Source organism: Zea mays, chromosome 5 (assembly GCF_902167145.1).
Source record: "Zea mays cultivar B73 chromosome 5, Zm-B73-REFERENCE-NAM-5.0, whole genome shotgun sequence".
NCBI classification, from domain to species: domain Eukaryota; kingdom Viridiplantae; phylum Streptophyta; class Magnoliopsida; order Poales; family Poaceae; genus Zea; species Zea mays.
In genome coordinates this window covers 38,090,089-38,113,730 of record NC_050100.1, presented here as the reverse complement: position 1 = coordinate 38,113,730, position 23,642 = coordinate 38,090,089, and the positions used below count along the sequence as shown (strand labels likewise).

Genomic DNA, 23,642 nt, shown 5'->3' with positions numbered 1-23,642 from the left:
TAACCGGTTTTCTTCTCTCGTAGTCGTTGTGGTCGTCGTCCTTTTGGGAAGAAGTAGACTCATCGCTGTCGTCGTAGTAGACGATCTCCTTGATGCGTCTCGTCTTCTTCTTCCCTTCCTTCCGTCTATGGCCCGAGCCGGAGTCGGTAGGCTTGTCGTCCTTCGGCTCGTTGACGAAAGATTCCTTTTCTTTGTCGTTGATCACGATTCTCTTCCCCTTAGGATCCATCTCTTCGGGCGGTTAGTCCCTTTCTTGAAGAGAACGGCTCTGATACCAATTGAGAGCACCTAGAGGGGGGTGAATAGGTGATCCTATGAAACTTGAAAACTTAAGCCACAAAACTTGGTTAATTGTTAGCACAATAATTGCCAAGTGGCTAGAGAGGAGTCAAAACACAATAACCACAATAAATCAATCACAGAGATGGCACGATGGTTATCCCGTGGTTCGGCCAAGACCAACGCTTGCCTACTCCACGTTGTGGCGTCCCAACGGACGAGGGTTGCAATCAACCCCTCTCAAGTGGTCCAAAGACCCACTTGAATACCACGGTGTTTTGCTTGCTTTTTCTCAATCCTGTTTGCGAGGAATCTCCACAACTTGGAGTCTCTCGCCCTTACACTTGAAGTTCACAAAGAAACACGGAGTAAGGGAGGGAAGCAACACACACAAATCCACAGCAAAATGTGCACACACACGGCCAAGAATCGAGCTCAAAAGACTATCTCAAAGTTCTCACTAGAACAGAGCTCAAATCAATGAGAATGACAGACAAATGTGCAAAGACTGAGTGTGGATGATCAAGAATGCTCTAAGGTTGCTTGGTGTCCTCCTCCATGCGCCTAGGGGTCCCTTTTATAGCCCCAAGGCAGCTAGGAGCCATTGAGAGCAAATCTGGAAGGCCATTCTTGCCTTCTGTCGTCTGGTGCACCGGACAGTCCGGTGCACACCGGACAGTGTCCGGTGCCCGATTTCCTTCCTAAAATGGCGCAGCCGACCGTTGCAGATCTGGGAGCCGTTGGCGCACCGGACATGTCCGGTGCCCCCTTCCGACCGTTGGCTCGGCCACGTGTCGCGCGCGGATTCCGCGGCCGACCGTTGGCCCGGCCGACCGTTGGCTCACCGGACAGTCCGGTGCACACCGGATAGTCCGGTGAATTATAGTCGTACGTCGCCGGTGAAATTCCCGAGAGCGGCCAGTTCACTTCGAGTCAGCCTGGCGCACCGGACACTGTCTGGTGCACCAGCGGACAGTCCGGTGTGCCAGACTGAGCTGAGTCTTGGCTATACACAGCCAAGCCTTTTGCACCTCTTTTCTTTTCTTCTTCTTTCTGTTTCTAACACTTAGACAAGTATATTAGTACACAAAACCAATGTACTAAGGCTTAATTAGAAACATACCTTTACTTTTGATTTGCACTTTGTCCATCCATGGGCATAGATTCACATTTAAGCACTTGTGTTGGCACTCAATCACCAAAATACTTAGAAATGGCCCAAGGGCACATTTCCCTTTCAGCGCCGTGACGGTGACTTTTCTTTGCCGAGTACCATATGGCACTCGGCAAAGTCTTTATCGAGTGGTCGATAAAAAGTACTCGGTAAATTCACTGTAAATTTAAAATTTTGAAACAAATTATAAAAAACAAAAATCATCGGCAGTAAACCGCTATTTTCAACCGGTAAACCACCATTTTTTGCCGGAAAACCATATTTAATGTCAAAATTGAGTTTCAATTTAGACATTTAGTAGCCATTTTATGCATATTAGTCTTGTTTACTGTTATATGCTGTATGTGAAGATGATTTACTATTAGATGCTATTTTTTCCTACTTTAAGTGCTAGTTTAGTGCCCATAGCTGTTTATACGTGACATATATGTGAAGATGTTTTACGTCAACAATATATTGTTCCTTTAAGAGACATGCCAAATAGTCTGGGAGCATAGAGAGAAGGTTGGTACGGGTTTCAAGTGCAAATATTATAGAGGAACAAATAGCGGAGGGGTGGTACCCGTTTGAAGAAGCATTACATCGAAGTGCAAGTATTACATATGTTTGCACATATAACTACAAGCAGACCAGTGTGCTATTTTTGCTACGTCAACAAGTATTTATTTGTTGTTCTTGTTTTTTCTCGCTAATGTATCTCATACCTTTTGTATAGGACTATGTATACAAAATGGACCCATATCACGATCTTTTCCCACATGCCTGAGTACTATCACTATGACTCAAGCTGAATACATGAGTATTTTGAAACATGTCAACATATGTGTCGTGAGAGAACTTAAAAGAACTTGTATTTGAGTATTGCACAATCTGATGGTTGATTGTTGCATGGGAATTGAAGTTTTTGGTTGCATACATATGACATATGTCATTTTGGTGAACATATATTGTGTGGATCAATTAATATAAATTGTTCAACATGAATTGAGCAAATTACAAATAAACCCTATCATTTTTTTCTATAAAAGACATAAAAACCGGTTCGTTTTGAAGAAAAAATCGATAGTTTCGAGCAGCGGTTTTTGCAGCGGTAAACCGGTCAATAAAATTTTAATTTGATTTGAGCAAACCTGCCGCCGGCAGTTTTAGTTTACAAATCGTTTTAGTAAACGTGTGCGTGTGCACGTGTGCGCTGTCGTTCGATCTCGCCTCTTCAATTTCGGTCGCTCAGGTCCGACCAAATTCCTGATCTGCAAATGTGATAGCTGACGAGTGCTACCTGAACTATATACAGGTACACCCAACTGATCAGTGACGCGGCACAGCTCTTGGTTCGAGACGACCGATGACCGATTGCCGAGTGCTACTTCCTCTTGACTTCAAAAGATGTCACTGCTCGCACATACCATATATACGTACAGACAGTACGCGCGTGTGGTGAAAGGGATACGCACGCAATGAGAAAACTCGCCTCCTGGCTTGGTCATTCTGTGTTCAACGGTAGCTAGCCCAAACATATATATTTGTATCGGTTACACATGAGTCTTTGATACCACTACCAAAATCCAGCTCTTTGTCGAGTACTTCTAATCGGACACTCGGCAAAATTCAACTCTTGATAGTGACCGCGTTTGCGGTGAGCAAGACTCTGGGCATAGAAAGACACTCGGCAAAGATAACTTTGCTGAGTGTCAAACACTCGGCGAAAGGCGACGTTCGGTAAAGGACCATCAGCAGCCGTCTATATCTAACGGTCGTTATCTTTGTCGAGCGCCGGGCTTTTGCACTTGGCAAAGAGACTACTTTGCCGAGTCTCCCACGTCTGACACTCAGCAAATAATGCTTTACCGAGTGCCATCCTCGGACACTACGTAAAGTATATTTTTTATTTTTTTCTTTCTCTAACTAAACTTTTGTGGTATGTTGCTACACTATATAGACTTACATGTAACATTTTGACACAATTATAAAAGTGTTTTCTGTAACTATTAGATTTAATTTGTTTAATTCAATTTTCTCAGATAATTCAGATTTGATCATTTCTACCCACTTGTTGAGTTCACCCCTAAGTGCTCATCTCACAAGGTCACATGCTTCTAATCCTTAAAGAGAGATATTCCCACCAAGGGTTAAAATTTCCTTTTACCAAGTCAGATCATCACACAAGCAACACACTACGTGTTTGTTTTGAAATTTTAGCCTAGTGGATACATTCTAGGTGTATATTATGTAATGTCAATTTATATAATGTTATGTCAAAGTTTTAGTTCTCGTAACACCAGTCACTCGGATTCTCTTCCATTCTAGTACCTTGCCGTTATTAGTTGAGTTTGAGAGACTAGTGTTGTTAACAAGTGGTATTAGAGGGTTCGATTCTCAGCTTCAAGTCGCCAACGTCATGACTCTCAATGTCAAGCTCATCCTCGACGAGTTCAACCGGAGGTTCGACGCGACCGAGGCTGGACTCGACTGGCGCTTCGCGAAGCTGCTGCAGCCGCAAGCTGAGGGGGTGGACGAGCCGTTCCGCGATGTGGTGAGCCCTCTATCGCATCCTTCCATCGTCTACGTCTCTACGAGTCGTAACGCGACGAGGCCATGGCGGGAGCCAATGCTAGTGCGCTTGCTGGCCGTCGCGACGAGCGGCCCGCACGGGGACGCAATTCCTCCTCCGACGACAGATCTGAGCAATCCTACCTCACGCCCACCCGTGAGGCCACCAACAGGGCCCCTGCGCCCGACGATAGGTTGATGGCGTCCGTCGACCACCGTCGACGCCAGACTCCGGATGAAGAAGGAGGTGTCGAGCAGGAACGGGGCGGTGCCGTTGCCGACGAGGTGGAGGCCATGGCGGCGCACGAACTTCCTAGAGATGAGACCGGAGCAGAGGCTGCAACCCAGCAGCCGTGGTGCCTTTGCTGATCCACTTCGTCCCTGGTGATGATGGGTTCAGATGGAGCATGCATGGGGTTTGCTGCTACTCACGGTGGCGAGCTTGTCACTGGCGGACACGCTGGAGGAGCACCCTGCTCTGTGGCTGTCGCAGTTTCCGCTCGACGCGTGCGAGTTCACGTTTGATCGTGTGTCCGTTCCGCGGATGGAGCTGCTCGTCCTAGGCATCCTCGAGTGGTGGGTGGTCGTCGACATCCCTTTCCCCTACATCCGCTGCTTCGTGGCGCAGTTTCGGCAGGACGAGCGGCGGGCGATCTGCGAGCGCGCCGTGCAGCACCACTGCACCAGCTACCTCAAGCATAGAGGAGGATGTACCCTTTGACACTCCCACAAAGTGTTCGATAAGGGTCCTCAACCACAGCGCCAACTACGGCCGCTTCACTGAAGACCGGCGTAAAGAGGGCCAGATTCATTGCCTCCATCGTCAAGGGCCGCAGTGGCTCACTGTTCCGCGAGAAGATGATCGTGGGTGTTGGTGCTCGCTTTGTCGTCATCGTCGACGCGTCCAAGCTCGTGTCGCGCCTCGGCTGCACGGGCGCCAACCCCGGCGAGGTCATCCCCTTCGGCGTGCTTCACACGCTGGGACACATCCGCGGCCTCTTCGACGGCTTGCCTGGATTCCACGCCAGGCTGAGGTCTGTTCCAGCGACCGCCGCCAAGGGGAAAGAAGACTCGAAACAGTCCTTCGTCACCGACAACGACAACTACATCATCGAGGACGGCATCCGCGGCGACCTGCACGACATCAGTGACCGTCTGTTTCAGATCACCGGCGTCGTAGAACACGACATGTTCCTAGATCCTAGGCTAATTTTCCCACGCTGAAGAAGCTGGAGATGCGAGGAAGAAGGTGCAGCTTACAGAGGCCGCGGAGCGTTGCTTCGACGAGTTGGTCGGAAGAGGCCTGCTCCGTCTCACGGTCGGAAGCAATGGAGCCACGGGAGCCAGGATGCCCCCGTCATGATCCGCTCCTTCACGAAGGACGTGTCTGAATGAGAACTTCTGCACTGAGTCAGCAGCAAATAATATTTTCGAAGTGCGGCGGCTGTCCATCGTTGAGAACAACGAGGCTGACGATCGCATTGGTGAGGGGATGACAATGGCAGCATGGATGACGAGCATGGAAATAACGGTGAGGTTCGAATAGGCCGGCGAGCACCTGTGGGTCAAGATGGGCGGCCACAAGGTGCTCAACGTCGACACGTACGACAGCATCTTCGCCAAGCCAGGCGGCTCATTCCGCAACCCCGATGTGCACGTCGATGGCTCCAGCGACTTGGGCCTCATTTTCATGAGCGCCATCAGCCTCGTCGACATGTTCATGAGCTCGAGCAAGTGGACGGAGTTCTTCCGTGAGAAGAGGGCAGCGTGGCAGATGGCTAGGAGAAATACTGTCACCTATAGCATTTTGGAGCAGAGAGACACATGGAAGGTTCAGCTCTTCAAATCCATTCATAGTGGTGCTGTTTTTGGCTTTCCGAGAATCCTGAGGAAGCTGCAAGAGCTAGGCTCGTGAGTGGACTTATGCAACCATGGCCTCTACCTATGGAGTTGAGCGATTGGATTTATGCAAGGCATTCGATAACTTAACGATAAAGGTCAGCAGCTTGGGGACAAGCCAAGCGTTGGGGAATCTCAGTACAGTGTCATGTGGTGCCATGTGGGCCCTTGAAAAGTGGCAAGTGAGGTATTCTCTGCTATAAAATGGAGAAGCTGGACACGCGATGGTTATCAAAGAATCAACAGAGAACCTCTTTATTGTTCATCTTCCTCCATTCTCTAGGCTGTTTATCTTCCCCAACTTTATCTCTCTTGTACCCGGATTCTCTTCCACTCTAGTACCTTGCTAGTGTTGTTAACAGGCAGTCGCCGGGCAAGGCATCTTCCGGAACATGGGCGAAGTCCGGACCGGGAGCTCCACGTACGACCACTTCTCGCTGCCACCGATGGCCCCGCCAGAGTACGACCTCCTGCGGCGCGTGTGCGTCCAGGTCGTCGCCGGTCCAAGCATCTACGAAGTTGTCTTACTAATTTGTTTAAGCCTTAAAATTCCCTTTTTTTCCCTTTCCCAGCATCTACGAAATTGAATCACCAAAAAAAGCATGAAATGAGCACTATCATATATATACGATAGATATAGAAAACAAAATGGCTCAGCAAATACCCATCAGTGTGCATGGTAACACTTCATAGACATATCGAACAGCTTGCTGGAGTTTATAACATTCAAAATTTGGACCAGCCAAGGCCCAGATTAACCTATGACCAGAAAAGAAACAGACACCCTCTACACAACCAGTCAATCATATATTTGAACCTCTCCTATAGTGAAACAATTCTTCCATGACGTAACGCTCCATTCCTCAACAGTTTATACTTAAAATGCCGCCATGGTTACAACGATGCGCGAGAATGCTTGCATCGATTTCCTGCAGTTTGACAGTAACTGGATCCACAAACAGGTGATTCCACTTATCACAGCAGCACCGCTCTACAGGCAACAGATCATGACGAGTACAAGAACACTAGGATTCCAATAAGATCGCAAATCCTATGATCAGAACACCAAGGAGACTTCGCAGCGCTTTTGTCTTCCTTCAAGATGTTGCCTTCCGTCTCACTACCAGGTCATCAGCTGAGTAATACTCAGCAATAAGCCGATACATATAAGATGGACTGTGTCCCCCACTGCCAGGCAAAGACAACTATATCAGGAAAACGAACTGAATGATTTGAATGTAGGTGCAAGAAGTCTATGGATATGATAATAATGTATGTCCATGTGAGGTAGGAAACCAAAGGTATCATAAATTTACTAACAATTCCTAATCATAAGTTCAGATACATGCGATTATGCAAACTCTAATAAATCGAGGCCGATATAATTCACTCATAAGGAAACTTGTGTGCAACCAGCACACCAGGCACCAAAAAACTGCTGACGCATGCAGCACCAAGTACATATAACCATTCTCTTCTATTACCAGATCATAGAAAATGCTGAGAGAACTTACGTGTCAGTGATGAATAGGCTCACAAGCTTCGGTGGCACATAGTCAAATGTTGGGTTGACAACATTTAACAAGGGGCTGCCATCCTGAGTACTGAAATTCATGCAATCTGAGAACTCGCCAAAATCGAGCAAATCAGACGGCGATTTGAGTTCATTCAACAACACTTCTGGATTGTGTGGATACAACGGACACAGCTGCACGTGAGGAAGAAGGCAAAATGGAAACTTCAAAAACGTATTCAACTTCATATCCATTAGATACCTTTGGGTTGTATGGGCGTTCAAAAAATTGTGAATGCCACCTATTTCCATTATTCTTTACTCATGGTTCTCAAATGTGTGCAGTCAAGATTAAAAAAACTAACCCCTACTATACACACAAGTATTTAGATTTATAGGAAAGAAAACTACTAGCAGGTTTTTCATGAAAAGTACTTTGATATCGATAAACATTTGCTGATTTTTTTCCAACGAATAATTGAAAAAATAATGGCCAAAAATGTGAATGAGTATGGAGGGAGCATTAATTAAAAAATTACGAAATTGTATAAGGTGAAAGTACTTCACTTGAGCACTTAAGTGACACCTTGCAAGTAAATAGTGCTCTTGATGACAGGCCTCAGAATTAATCATGTTTGCATACTTGACAGGATTATCCGATTTTCCTACTTGATGCTAAAAAAGAAATGATAACAGTGAATTCACTTTATGATATATACCTATGCTACTCTGTATGTCAGGCGTCTAGTTAAGCATGACAACCATGGAAAATGGAAGTTAAAGAGATTTCCTGAGATGGGTGGACTATCTGTAGATAGCATTAGATCCCAAAAAGCCGGAAATAAGAAAAAAAATAGATTAAGATATTATGATGGTATCATCACAATGACATTTGACAGCATCCTCATTAGTGCTGCAAGTCCACTTTCTTCATTAAATAAGGACAATTTAACAAGTGGGCCAATTGCAGAAGAATGCACCATCAAAGTATTGAACACTAAATTATGGACATGTATACATTAAAAATAGCAGTAAAATGTAGATGTAGACCCTGATTCTTATTCGGCTACTTAAGTTGCAAATTTTGCGGGGTAATGTGCAGAAATCAACCTTGTGACTACCAGCAACCACAACAAAAGGCACAGCATGCCTTTGAGCAGCAAGTGCAACCATGTTCATCCCTACTGGTGCAATGACTCCACCATTTGCCATGATAGCATGCGCTCCAACGATGACCTTCAGTTAAAATTAGGGATTGGAATTCTAATGGAAAGACAGAATTTCCAAATTAACAATGACTACACACATACCATGTTAACTCGAGATATCATAGCAAAAACTGCTGAATCTGTTATAACTGTAGTTTGTACACCTTTCTCAACCAGCTCTTTTGCGAGAACATGGCCCTGATATCTGATTTCAACATAAACATTGTGACACTGTCAGGCAAGAGTATATTGTGCACGAGAAACAATTAAGTTACAATAATGTTCAAATAATGCACAAACCTTGGAGCACCTTCAGCAACAAATACACGAAAAGATCGTTTCTTTTCTTTCGCGGCATACAGGAACTCCTTGACGGTTCTAGAACGACCTAGAGTTAGGATTACCTCACTGGCAAGCGATAAACAATTAGTGTCAGTAAGCAAGCAATATATTTAAGCTGGTGCTGAGGTATCTATATTCTATAGAGAAACTCCATTTCTAAATATCTAATTAAAGAATAATTAAGACTTCACACTATTATGTTTCAAAGACTGGTCAATTGTATAATGGTTAAATATCCAAAGGCAAATGTTCCTTAGGCACATATCTCTCGAGCAAAATGCAAAAGATATTGCAATGGATTACTTATATGAAAAAAAAATCTTCGCATCAGAATATAGTGCAACAACTGTTATGCAAGCAGTCCCTAGGTGCAAGCGTGCAAACGAGTCTTCTGTTCCGTTAGATCATGATCCAACTATAGATGCAACAGTGGTTTGTTAGGGTTTTGTATAAAGCTACTCGAACTGGTGGTGGAAGGTTTTATATGTTAAATGTGACATACAGTTAGATCTTGATCTAACGGTTCAAGAGGCTGGCTTACATACTTGCACCTAGGTACTGATTGTACCATAGTTGTTGCCTAGAATATAGATAAACTATTGAGGAACTTCTTAGCTTATTGCATGAAATAACTTTTCTTTTAATAAATGGATGAAGTACTTTTACCAATGCCTTTTCTAGATGTAACAGTAATTTACATGATAAACAATATGGACATTCCCACCGTCTTTTTTGCAATTTAGCCCTTTTTGGGTTTTATTTTCACAAATACGCCCTTTCCAGTTTCATTTCAAAAATGGACCCCTAGCTCGGTGTCGTCACTATTGGCACCGAGCTACGTGTCGGCGCCAATTATTTTGGTGTGTAAATGCATGAATCGACGCCAACGTGGACCTGACGTGGCAGCACCTCGGCGCCATGACCGTTGGCGACGAGGTAGGCGCATTGGATCTTGTTAGGTATTATTTAGTATCGAACAATGTTATATAGTAATGAACTTATTATGGATTCAAATTGGGCACTAAAAGCAATTGATACAAAGAATCAACATACTTAAAACAATTGATACAGAAGAGTTTTCTAGTAGTGGCCCACAAGAACCCAACCATGAACAACCGCCTGAACGCGCATGACCAGTGCATCACGCGCACGGAGAAGTTTCAGTCCAATGATGAAGAGAACCACGAGCAGCGGGGTTCGCCTGATCGTCGACGACACGAAGGCACAAAGGAAAGCAGCTTCAGTGGGGGCCGTGGGAACGACCCTCAACGTCATGACAGCAGTGGCCCACGAGAACCCAACCTCAACTTCCCGCACTACGATGGTGAGTCGGATCCGCTCCCATGTTTGAACAAGTGTGAAGGCTTTTTCCGCGGCTATCGCACTTTGTAGGAGGATAAGGTGTGGCTGGCCTCTCTCCATCTCGACGACACGGCGGCGCAATGGTGTACTACTAGTTGGAGCGTGATCTCGGCATCATCACTATGTCGCGCTTCGTCGAATTCACCAACATGAGCTTCGGCCCGCCCATCCACTCCAACGCGCTTGGGGAGTTGAAGGAGCTCCACCGTTGGACGACCATGAGTCTGGTCCGGGCCTTCGAGCGTCGTTCTGCTGAGGTGGCTCGCGCCATCTACTCGTCCATGCCGTGCCAGCCTTCCTGTCCTCGTCCACCGTCAATGACACCAGCACCGACGATGGAGGAACCACAGCGACCCCGCATTCGTCAGCTATCGGCTGAGATCGCCAACAAACGTGCCAAAGGGCAATGTTATTTTTTCCTGGAGAAATTCTCCCGAGATCACAAGTGTGCAGCGCGAGGCGGCGTGTTCTGTCTGTCCCTAGACGACGCTGCACCCGAGGACGACAACATCACGGAGGAAGTCTACATCTCGTTGAACACGTTGACGGGGGTCCTGTTGGTGACACCATCCGTCTTCGCGTCAAGATCCAAGGGGAAGAGCTGACGGCGCTTGTGGACTCCAGCTCCACCCACTCCAACCTGGGCGTCGCCCACCGCCTCGGCCTCGACATCACCCATCAGCCGATTCTAGTGGTCACTATTGCTAATGAACAGCAGCTGCACAGTCCGGGCATCTGTGCAGCAATGACATTGGCCATCCAAGACCAGACGTTCTCCATCGATTGTTATGCCTTAGCTCTCGAGGACTTCGATGTTGTCCTCGGCATCTATTGGCTCAAGACGTTGGGACCCATTACATGGGACTTTACGGCGCGATCCGTGGCTTTCTGGCACCATGATCGTGCCGTCATGTGGTGTGGGATCGGTGGTGAGGAAGTTAGCCTTGCTGCTATGACGGCGACCAAGGACCTCATGAATTCATTACTGCAAGATTATACTGACCTGTTTGCAGAATCACGTGGACTGCGGCCCGCGCGACGCAATAACCATCACATTCATTTGTTGTCGGGTACGGCTCCCATTGCAGTCCGGTCGTACCGATACCCACAGCTTTTGAAAGATGAGATTGAGCGCCAATGTCGAGAAATGCTGGCACAATGGATTATTCGAGAAACCACATCCCCCTTCTCTTCCCCTATTCTCCTGGTGAAGAAGCATCATGGTACTTGGCGATCTTGTGTGGATTTTCGGGCCTTAAATGACAAGATCAAGAACAAATTTCTTATTCTAGTGGTCGACAAGCTCCTTGATGAGCTGTCAGGCGCTTGTTTCTTCACCAAGATTGATCTCCGCAGCGGGTACCACCAGGTTCGGATGCATCCAGAGGATATCGCCAAGACCGCGTTTCGCACGCATCATGGCCATTTTGAGTTCCTTGTCATGCCTTTCGGATTGATGAACGCACCAGCAACATTTCAAGCTCTCATGGATGACATCCTCAAGCCATTTCTCCGCCAATTCGGTCTAGTCTTTTTTGATGATATACTCATCTATAGTTCTTCTTGGGAGACACATGTGTAGCAGGTCAGGATGGTTTTTCAGTTGTTACGCGCCAACTGCCTCTTCATCAAGCAGTCTAAATGTTTCTTCGGCGAACCAACGATGGCCTACCTGGGCCATATTATTTCCAAAGGATGGCGTGGCTATGGACCCATCCAAGGTGGCGGTTGTGGAGGCATGGCCACAACAGCGGACTGCACAGGCGCTGCGGGGTTTTCTTGGCCTCACCGGGTACTAACGCAAGTTTATCGCGGGGTACAGTGCGGTGGCTGAGCCCTTAACTGCTCTCCTCAAGGGAACGGCTTTCTCCTGGAATTTCCCAAGCGGCATCGGCCTTTCAAGCCCTGAAGAAGGCGCTGATGTCCGCTCCATTGCTCCAACTACCAGACTTCTCCAAGCGCTTCTACGTCAACTACGACGCTTCAGGCTCCGACTTTGGCGCGGTGCTGCATCAGGGAGAGGGTGTCGTGGCTTACTTCAGTCGCGTTCTGGCCCCTCACCACGCCAGGTTGCCCGCATATGAAAGGGAGTTGATCGTCTTATTCAAAGTCGTTCGCAATTGGAGGCCATACTTGTGAGAAAGGTCATTCACAGTCCGCACTGATCATCGCAGCTTGAAGTACATATTGGATCAACGCATGACCACTATTCCACAGCACACTTGGGTCACGAAGCTATTTGGTTATGATTTGGATGTGGTGTACCGCGCAAGGAAGCAAAATGCAGCAGCGGATGCCTTATCTCGTCGGGATGAGGAGGCCTTAAGTATTCATGCCCTATCGACTACATCATTTGCAGTTTTTGACGCAATTCGTCAAGAACTCCTTGCTGATCCAAGAGCACAAGAAATTCGGGCCCAGTTAGCCAGTGGAACTGCACCAGCAGGGTGGACCGAGGTGGATGGACTGCTGTTATTTTAGAGCAAAGCATATGTTCCAAATTTATCTCCCCTATGGCCGCAGCTACTGAAGAATGCACAACAGGGCATGATGGTATTCAGAAGACAATCTATCGTCTTCGGTTATCCTTCTTCAACCCTCACAGCAGCCGTTTGGTCAAGAGAGTATGTCAAAGGTTGTGGAGTTTGTCAGCGCAATAAAACTGAGCACTTACACCCAGCTGGACTGCTGCAGCCCCTGCCAGTTCCCTCTTCTGTTTGGAGTGATATTGCTATGGACTTCGTTGAGAGCTTTCCCAAAGTTGGTGGGAAATCAGTTATTTTTGTTAGACTGTGTGTGTGGGCCGGCACCACTGTTGGGCTGCCGGCCTATTAGGGTTAGGGTTAAGTCTCTATATATATGTACCCACTCCTCTATGTAATAGATCAGTTACTTTCATATTCTACATGGTATCAGAGAACTAGATTAGGGTTTCACCTCCCAGCAGCCGCCGGCTGCTTCAACCCCACAGCCGCTGCCTACCTTCGCTGCCCCCAGGAGGCTCAACCTTCCCTCCCGGGGGCGGCCTCTCTCCTCCCAGACGTCGCTGCTGTCTCCCTAAGCAAGCACCCCCACCCCCAGCCGGCTGCCAGCCTCTGGCCGCCGCCACCCTTCGCCTGGCGAGCTCGGGCTCCCTTCGGCCGCCTCCAACCCCTTCTCCGGCCGGCGTCTTCCTCCTCCCCCCAACCGGCCCGCTTCTCCACCTTCTCCGGCGGTCGCGCCTCTCGGCACCGACCGCGCCACCCCTGGCGCGCCCCACCTCCAGGTCGTGCTGCCACCGACCGACCGCGCCATCCTTTCCTCCCGGGGCGGCTCCTCTCTAGTCGCCGTCCCTGATCGGCATGCCCCCTGAGCGTCACGCCGCTGCGAGCTGCCTCGCGCTCGGCATCTGCTGGTCGCACCTTCGTGCCCCAGAGCCGGTACCACTGTGGTGGAACGATTTTCCAAATATGCTCATTTCATCCCACTCAGCCATTCATATCTAGCCACCTCTGTTGCCAAAGCCTTCTTTGATGAGATTGTTCGGCTACATGGGTTCACATGTTCTATTGTTAGTAACCGGGACCCAATTTTTACTAGCACTTTTTGGAGTGAATTATTCAGTTTCACAGGGGTGATATTGCTTCTCAGTTCAGCTTTTCACCCACAAACGGATGGGCAGTCGGAGGTCACTAATCGCAAGCACAAGAAGGGAACCGGACTGGAAGCAAGGAAAGGGGAATCAGGCGAGTCCTATTTCCAGTTATATCAATCAAGTAGTTTCCTATTGTTGTTATAGCAGACAGTAGAGTTTCCTATTTCTATTATAGAAAGTAATAAGTTGATTTGGTATGTTCCCTGTCGCCTATACTATAAAGGCTGGCTGCTAGTTTGTAAAAGGGCATCGAAGAATAATACATTTACCTCCTAGAGGTGGGTTGTTCTTCGACGGTGGCGTCTTCAGCCGCCGGAGACGACAGTCCTCCTCGCTACGTTCTGCGTTCCTGTTCTCAAGCCTCTCTTCTCCTCCACTCTCCCCTGCATTCCCCTCGCCAACTACCACGCAGCAGCCACAACAATAACATAGGGTTAAAGCCATCCCTCACTTTCGCTAATCGTTCCTCACATTAATTGGTAGCTCTGTCCCGCCGCCTTGTGGCTCTGCATATATTCGTAGTTTGCTCCTTTGGAGCGGTAGCACTCATCTTCACGACCGCTCGTCGGACTTCGCACGTCGGCTCTACGGCCGCTCGCTCCTGTCTACCCGCCGGCCTCTCGCTCGTGCGCCTGCCCGCCGATGCACATCACAACCACCCACCAGCGCCCTCTCTTGTCGCTCTTGTCAACTGGGTCATCTGCCCGCCTCCCACCTGTGCAGGCCACCACACACACCTGTCGCCTCTGCTTAGTCAAGTGTCGTGTGCGGCCTCCTGCGCCGCTCCTCCGTATGTGGACTCATCACATTCACAATTTTATGGTTGTTAAGTCCATAAAGAAAAACCATGGCATTCTTGTCTGAGGCCCTGTTTGGAACACGGGAAAAACTCCTTGTTCATGTGTTTTTCCTGTGAAATTTAACTGTTTCCTGTGAAATTCCTGCGTGATTCCTGTGTTCCAAACAGACCCTAAAATGTCGTTGTCTTCCTCCAATGGTGGTGTTCCCGTCCTTCGCTATCTGCTGCTATTTGATGGGACCAATTATCATGTCTGGGTTCCTCACATGCATGGTCTGCACCTCTGGGAGTTTCATTGGTGAGCTTCCATGCTCGCCTTCTCCCGCTGCTCCTATGCGCCCTCAAATACCAGAGAAGGCAAATGATGAAGACAAGGCAAAGCTTCTTGCTGATTTTGATGATCTCATGGCATCATATGAATCTTAGTTCAGTGCTTACAAGTTGTGGTTGGATGAGGATGCTCAAGCCAGTTATATTCTTGCTGATAGTGTGGAGGATCAATTTGTTGCAAGGATTGTCCATTTTCATCAGTCTCGCAAGATGTAGTCTTCTCTTCATGATCACTATGAGCATAATTGTCACTCTGCTTACCTTGCTGCTATTCGTCAGGTGGATTACAAAATGGATGAGCTCCACAGCCAAATGTCTGTAGTTTGGCATCATTGTGATGCTCTTAGTCCGCAGTTGTCCCTCGGCACCTGTGAGTTTTGCATTGATAAGTCATTTCAGTTTCATCATATGTATGGACTCCTGACTCGACTTTGTGATGCATTTGAGCCTCTTCGTGTTCAACTGCCGGCTCGCCATCCTCCTATTTCACTGATGGATCCTCTTGCGGATGTTTGTAATGACAAGACTCATCTTCGTGCGGCTGGTTTACTACCATCTTCTTCGCCATCCTCAGTGTTGGTTGCTTGTTCTGCATTCTTTCAACTTGAAGTTACTCCACCACTTTTACATTCGTCAACACGCCCTCCTACTACACATGGTGGAGGTGGTGGTCTTCACTGCAATTATTGTGGTAAAGATGTTCATGTAGACGATTTTTGCTGTAGAAAGTAAGAGCATAAGGCTCAGTGTTCTTCAAAGATAAATAGTAGTGCCATTACTAGAGATTCTCAGTGAGTTCTATTGATTCGATCACTCATGAGAAGTTGATGCTCCTTTGTCTCCTTGCTTCCTCTTAACCACCAGGTGTTGCTAATTTGTGACTTTGTCTTTGACTCTGCCAGGTTATGCTTCTCAATCTTCTACTGATGGACCACCACATCCACTTCAGGTACTCATGCATGGATTCTTGATTATGGTGCTTCTCTTCACATGACTCCTCATTGCACCTATCTTTAATCTATGTGGCCTCTCTCTCTCTCTTCTCTCTCTCTCTCTCTCTCTCTCTCTCTCTCTCAGCTTATGCCTGCTAGTCATCATATTGATCATGACTTTCATTATTCTTGATCCTGATTTTTCTATATTCAAGATAGTTCCTCGGGTCGCCTGGTTGGTACTGGCCCTCGTCGTCATGATTCTCAGCATATTTGAGAGCTTGACTGGCTTCGTCTTCCTTCTGCTGCACCTAGCAGTCTTATAGGCTCCGCTTTTGCTACTTCGTCCATCTCGTCGTTTATTCAGTGGCATCATCGTGTCACTGTCATCTTTGTGGCTCGTCCATCCACTTTGATTCATCGTGGTCTTTTAGGTTCGGCTTCAGGTCATGAGTCTTTAGATCAGTGCTAGGGTTGTCGTTTGGGAAAGCAGATTCAGCTTCCCTATCATTCTAGTGAGTCAGTGTCCAAGCATCCTTTTGATCTTGTTCGTCAGATGTATGGGGTGCTGCTCACTTTGTTTCAAGGGGGGTCATCGATATTATTAACTTTTTATAGATGGTTTTTCTCAGCATACATGGACTTACTTTATGAGAAAATGTAATGAGACTTTATCCACCTATAAGATCTTCTCTGCTATGGTTCACACTCATTTCGACACTTCTATTTGTCTTTCGTGTTGACTCTGTAGGAGAATGTCTTTTTGGGACTCTTTGCCAGGGTTTTAATGAGCAATGTACTCTTGCTCAGTTTTCTTGTCCTAGTGGTCATGCTCAGACCTCAGAATGGTGTTGCCAAGTGTAAGCATCGTCATCTTCTTGAGACTGCTCGTGTTATCATACTCTCCTCCTATGTTCCCCCTCACTTCTAGGTTGAGGCTATCTCAACTGCCACCTATCACATTAACATTTAGCCTTCTTCGACTCTTTAGGTGGTGTTTCTTTTGAGCATCTTTGTGGCAAGGTGCATGACTACTCCAGCCTTTGTTTTTTGGCTACGTGTGCCATGTACTTCTTGCACCTCATGAGCACTAAGTTGACTACTCAATCAGTTGAGTGTGTTTTTCTTGGGTATAGGCCAAGCACAAGGGATATCATTGTTGGGATGGTTGCTCGACGAATGCGAGTGTCTCATGATATGGTTTTTGATGAAGTCTTGTCCTTTTTACCCTCGTCCTTGCATCGTTTCCTCAACGTCTCTTGCTGACCCATTTTATTTCTTGTTTATATCTGATGTCGCTATACCCCGTGTGCCGATTTCTTGCTCAACGCCTCCTGTTATGCCTTCTTTGTTTTCTTCAGAGGCTTCGACTATGGTTCCAGACTACACTGTGAAGCCTCATGTGACACAGGTCTACATGACATCGTCTCTAGAATGTTTATGTTGTGCCATCTTCTGAAGTGCTCAATCCTTATAATGCTTCACCTACCCCTGATGAATCATCTTCTCCTACGGAATCTTCTCCTATTGACCCATCCTCACTTACTGATTCTTCACCTGAGCCGCTTCATCGTAGTCATCGATCTTGTCAACATGTTGATCTATATTGTTTAGGACCAATTACTTGGCAAGGTTTTGCTAGCACTGTTCTTTCTGAACGACTTCTTATTGTGATGTTATTCTTCATCTAGAATGGCAGCTTGTGATGGCTAAGAAAATTGTTGTGTTTGAGTGCAGTGGCATGTGGGATCTTATTTCCCATCCTCATATCTATCCTATTACCTGTAAATGGACACGTTCTAATGGTTCTCTTGAGCGTTATAAAGCCCGTCTTGTTGCTTGTGGTTTTCCGTAGGAACATGGCCAAGATTATGATGAGACATTTGCTCTTGCGCATATGACCACAGTTCGCACTCTTCTTGTTGTGACCTCTGTTCGTAAGTGGTCCATCTCTTAGCTTGATGTCAAGAATACCTTTCTTAATGGTGAGTTGTGTGAGGTCTATCTATATGCAACCACATTTTGGGTACTCTATTCCGGCTAGTATGGTTTGTCGTCTTTGCCGCTCTCTTTATGGCCTCAAGCAGGCTCCTTGGACTTAGTTCCATTATCTTTCTTCTGTGATCATTGTGGTTGGTTTTTCTGCCAGTGATCATGATCATGCTCTTTTTGTGCACACATCATCTCGTGGATGGACTCTTTTTTATGTTGACAATATGATTATCGTTGGTGATGATCCTCAGTATATTGCCTTTGTGAAGGCACATCTGCGTAAGCGGTTTCTTATGTCTGATCCTAGTCCTCTTCGTTATTTTCTAGGAATTGAGGTCTCCACGCCTGAGACCTTCTATCTGCCTCAAGAAAAATACAATCAAGGTCTTCTTGACTGTGCTTCTCTTACTGGTCATCATACCTTTGGGACTCCCATGGAGCTCAATGTTCATCTTAGTGACATTGACGGTGAGCCTCTTTTTTATCCTAGTTGCTATCGTCACATAATCAGAAGTGTTGTTTATCTTGGTATAGTAGAACAAACATTGACGGTGAGCCTCTTTTTGATCCTAGTCGCCTCTTTTCCACACACAAGTTCTTTACAACTCCAAGCCTAAAGTGATGCTACCTAGGCTAATGATCCCTTTGATCGTTGATCTCTTTCTGTATATTATGTTTTATTGGTGGCTCTCTTATTGCTTGGAAAACTAAGGCCCTGTTTAGCACAATTGTTGCTTGTTGGAAAAGCAACTTATCTAAGAAGCTGATGAAAAGTAGCTTCTTCTTATTCCTTGCTTTTAGTTCATTTTGAGAAGTTGAACGGATAAGCTGCTACAGAAGCGCATTGTTTGGTACAACTTCTGCTTAAATCTATGAAGTTGTGAAATAAGCTATACCAAACAAGATCTAAGAAGCAAACAATAATTTCCCGTTCAAGTACAAAGGATGAGTTACGTGTTATGACTCTTGTGATGGCAGAGGTGACTTGGTTATGGTGGTTGCTTGCAGATTTTGGTGTTTCTGTTTCTATGCCAACTCTTTTGATTAATAATATTAGTATTGCTCGTGATTCAGTCAAGCATGAGCATACTAAGCATATAGGTGATGATGCCTATTACATGCATGCACAGGTTCAAGAGTTTAGGATGATGAGATTGATCTTCGTTGTGCCTTCAAAGCTTTAGTTGGTTGATTTCTTCACGAAGGCATAGACCAGAGCCCAGTATAGGTTTTATCTCCAAACTCAGTGTGTTTGATCCACCTTGAGTTTGAGTGGGTGTTAGATGCCTTATTCATGTGTCCTTATTGTATTCGGTCTCATATATAGAGTCCTTGTTGCACACGGTCTCTATCCTATATTGATATATATATTTGGGCCTAATGCCCTCATATTGAATACGAGTTCTATTCATAACAGATACTAGCCTAAAGCAATACTGATTAGCTTAGCCAAAGCAAGATCATACTTTTGGTGAATAAGTTCCACAGCTTGCTCAGAAATCGGCTCATAGCATGAGTCAATCTCATCAATAAGATCACCAATGGCTGCGATGACATCATGCTTCAGTTTTCTAGTTGAGCTCTTATCTCCAGCTGCTATAGTAGAACAAACATGACTTCAGTGCCAATAATGACATAAAAAGGCATAAAACACCTACAAGGTTAACATAAATGACCCTGGTATTATTATTCTTAATACATGTTTCTCCAAATTATAGAGGAAGAACAAAGACTACCAGTTCAGGTGGAGTATTTAGTAGTGAAAGAGAACATTGGCAACAAGCAAGAAATAACTGATGCAAACATACATTTACTTTTTCCGTCTGAGTCACCAGTTGATGATGCAGTGCGGGAAATTGCAGGACTCACAGGAATGTCTTCTAGCAGAGTCTGCAATGAAGGTGCACGAAGGGCATTTCTAGCATGTGCAGCAAGAACAGCAGCAGATAATGCAGGGCGATCATCATGTTCGCTGTCATATTCATCATCACTGTCAACAGTAACAGAAAGACCTTCGATACCAACTGCTGTGGAAGATATATCTTCCTCCTTTATTATATGCAAAACACGTCTCACAATGTTTCCAACAGCAAGCTCTGCAAAACACACACACACACACATTGATTAAAAACTAGTATTACAATTACGAAAGGATAGGTAGGTATCCTATCTATTACTGTTATATATTGCTCACTTACAGGGGGCTGAATTAAAAGCATCACCCTCCAATAAAGCTACAAACATGCTGTGCTGACAGCATCTTTATTATCTGACATCCAAGCAGCGTACAGCTACTCGATTACTCGACTAACTTCCTGATTGGAACCTAATTACCAAAACAATTGCATTTTGCTCCCTAAACATGCAAACCCTTTGCAGGGGACCAATTGAGATAAAGATAACATGTTGACAACATCAAGTGTTTCATCCTCTTGGCACTTCTCTTCCTAGTTGACAAGTCAAACTTAGCCCCTGTTGTCCCCATGCTTCACCATCCTATCAGCGCTACCAGACTCTTGGTTGAAATTGTCATCATAGGTTACAACATTCTTAAAGCCTATATCTTACTGACATGTTCAATAACTCTTCTTTTCACTTGCAGCCTTTGCCTACTGTTCACATCTGCATGTACATTTTCTGTTGCTATGAGATAAACTTTTGATGTTGCATCTCCAGATCAGCAAGCCTATCCTAGAGACACTTCAATTCAGCTATCACCACAAGCAAGCAACATCAAGTTGCCACAAATGGATGTGTGCCTCTTCAGCTGAGTCAATAGGCTTCACCTCTCCAAAGCAGCTAGGGTTAACTCGCTCCAAATGCTCCACCAAGGCCTTCAAATGGGACATTGACATCTTCGAAATAGTAGGATGTAGCACTTTATAGCTATTGGCTCATGGAATCAAGGTGTGTTTAACCTAACAATGACTTTGGTCTTCTCAAGTCAGATTCTTACTTATCAGATCCTATCCTACATTAATTCCAAGTCGCCATACACCTTCCCAGGGCCGGGCCTAGCTTTATTCAAGGGTCTTCAACGGAATACCCATTATTTTTGCCAAAAAAAATATGCATAGTCATACAGTGCATACATGTATTTGTATTGTAAATAAAAATAGAGTTAAAAAGATAGGGTACTTATGAGTTGAGCCCAAAACCATAGCCTCCTGGTACTCTTCGTTCCATTCTTGTAAGCCCAACAAGGCACAGTGGCCCAATTTTCTCCAATTCCCTGTCTCTCGACATGTGACTCTAGTCCGCACGGCACGTGACTCCCATCCACCAGGTATTTCACTGCTTCTCTCCTTCCGGTTCCCGTTCCAAAATCCAAACACTAGGTCAAGGCGGCGACGATGAACCAGCAACACTATGATCATAAACTGGCGCTACTTCGACCTTTGGGGCAATAAGCGGTGTTCATGTTCACTCTTCGCTGGGAATGGCCTAGGACACTCTGGGTCAATTGGCTTCTAGTTTCAACAACGAGCACTAGTTAGAAGCTAAAACAAAAATATATTAAGCTGATAGGCCAAAATATTTACTAATATATGGTATTATACATGTTAAATATTAGGTTTTATGTGGTCAAAACAAAAAAAAAGTTTTACAACACTTCACATTTTAAATACCCAACTCCAAAATCCTAGGCTAATCACTTCCAAATACATAGGTGTTTCCTCCCTTCCAAATTGTAAGTCGTTTCGGCTTTTCTATATACGTAGTTTTTTATATGTATCTAGACATACCACATATCTAGATGTGTAGGAGAAGGTATGTATCTAGAAAAGCCAGAACGACTTACGATTTGGAATGGAGGGAGTACAAATGTACAATAGTAAGTAATGGCAGCAGATGGCAATACTCGTCTACAATCATGAGTAGCTGGGGTGGCAATCTAAGAGCTACAGTTGAGAGCGAAATAAATTCAATAACAGTAAATATAAGATAACTTTGATAAAGCCAATGGAACTTTGAACATGAAGGTTCAGTTGTGATTTGGGGACACAGACGGCACTAATATTATCGCAACAAGGGTATGACAGAATACGACTTCGGTGGGAGTCTGGTTTGGGAAGAGAATTTTGAACACACCAAATACCACTTGGAAACCAACACAGATAATCAGGTAACACTGACAGAATTCTCATATTAAAAGGAAAGTAACAGCAAAATTACAAATCAGGTATATTGCATGGACATTAACATTGTGTAGAGCCAATAAAATATCGCTGCAATACAGAGAATTTGCAATCACATTAGTCTTGGAGGGCTTAATTAACGAGATATGCTTAAGAAAGCACACAATGAACAAACTCCAACAGGATAGCATGAAACCACAATGAAAAAAAATACTGAAGCATTTACCAATGGGATTGGCGGCAATGAGCTGCTCCCCCACAGCCCGTACGGCATCGGCAAGTGTGGCCGCCTGGTTGGCGCTGCTACCCATCCGATGCTGCGACACAACCGACCGTAGCAGCTCCGCCGTCTGCCGGGCCACCGCGTGCGACCCCTCCACCTTCCTGCCCACCCAACACAGACAGGCAACGGCATAAACACACCAGAGCAACGGCGGTTGAATCGGACGGGGAGGGGCGTGGATAGGCAGCAGCTTACCGGCGCTTGAGCTTGAGGACGAAGTCGCTGACGAGAGGTTGCACGTCCGGCATGGCGGAGAGCGCCGTGGGGTCGGCCGGGAGATGGGGTAGGGGTCGGATCGTCGCCGAGAAAGGGGGTTAGGGTTTTCCGCCAAGGAGAGGGTGGAGAACTAACACTGAAGAACGCACGTGATTTTAAGAATTTACAGTTCGGTCCTTTGGGACGCTTTGTGCTAATTTAGGGTACGTTTGGTTTGGTTGGATGTATAGTAAGTGATGGAAGGGTTGGTCCATATTTTCTCTATTTCTATCTCTTCTCTACTATACTACTATATTAAAGCATCAGTTTCGTTCTGCATCATGTTTTTACAAATAACTCCTCACATCTATTTCAAATTAACTTACGTATGTCCCCTCCGCGCAACCAATCTCCACGTCCCAAACCACACCTCCGCATATAGATGGTCAAACGGACGGCCCAGCACGGGCCAGCTAGTCCCAATGCCCGCAGACCGCAGCTCCGGCCTAGGGACGGCACGCCGGCCTGCTGGCCGTATCGGACCAGCTCGTTAGCCTGTCGAGTCATTCAATTAAATTAGCGTAAAATGTTAAAAACGATGCAAGAGGTGGGGTTCAAATCCAAGCCCTGGTGGAAAAAGGACAGGAGACATTCGTCAGTTTGGTTGATTATATTAGAAGAGAAATTGCATCCACGAATCCTTGAAACACCTTTTGTTCGTTTCACTTCTCTACATATCCAAGCTGAGCGGGTGCAATAACCGATAGCAAGCCAGGCCCGCCAGAGCGCTCGGCCCATACACGCGCGTACAGGCGCGGTGCAGCCACGCCCTTCACTAGCACGTTTTTTTAGAAATCTTTTTAGTTTGTTTTGTTTCAATATATTTTATAAATAAAATATTTAATCACTGAACTGGTTTCATATTTATCTTTCTGACATTTTTAGAACAAAACTAGGACACTCATGTTATATAATATTTAAATATTTATTTGTGTACTCTTCTCTAATACA

At 45.9% G+C, this 23,642-nt stretch overlaps 2 protein-coding genes across 3 annotated transcripts; one reads left to right on the top strand and one right to left on the bottom strand.

The window, feature by feature from the left end:
* The first annotated feature begins 3,737 nt into the window (after window positions 1–3,737).
* On the top strand, window positions 3,738–6,743 carry LOC103626247 (probable ribose-5-phosphate isomerase 2). The gene has a single exon (XM_008646648.4). It carries the CDS (start codon window positions 4,862–4,864, stop codon window positions 5,225–5,227), a length of 366 nt encoding a protein of 121 aa, XP_008644870.1. The 5' UTR covers window positions 3,738–4,861; the 3' UTR covers window positions 5,228–6,743.
* On the bottom strand, window positions 6,502–22,852 carry LOC100283019 (translation initiation factor eIF-2B beta subunit). 2 transcript variants are annotated; one of them, XM_008645487.4, is made up of 9 exons: window positions 22,632–22,847; window positions 22,380–22,537; window positions 19,823–20,110; window positions 19,481–19,607; window positions 8,924–9,031; window positions 8,726–8,828; window positions 8,526–8,651; window positions 7,417–7,610; window positions 6,502–7,090 (listed from the first exon to the last, which is right to left on the bottom strand). In XM_008645487.4, exons 1-9 carry the CDS (start codon window positions 22,682–22,684, stop codon window positions 7,000–7,002), a joined length of 1,248 nt encoding a protein of 415 aa, XP_008643709.1. In that variant the 5' UTR covers window positions 22,685–22,847; the 3' UTR covers window positions 6,502–6,999. The 2 variants fall into 2 exon arrangements, with proteins under 2 accessions (XP_008643709.1, NP_001149393.2); NM_001155921.2 differs by having other exon boundaries at window positions 6,577–7,090; window positions 19,481–19,610; window positions 22,632–22,852.
* Window positions 22,853–23,642: the final 790 nt, after the last annotated feature.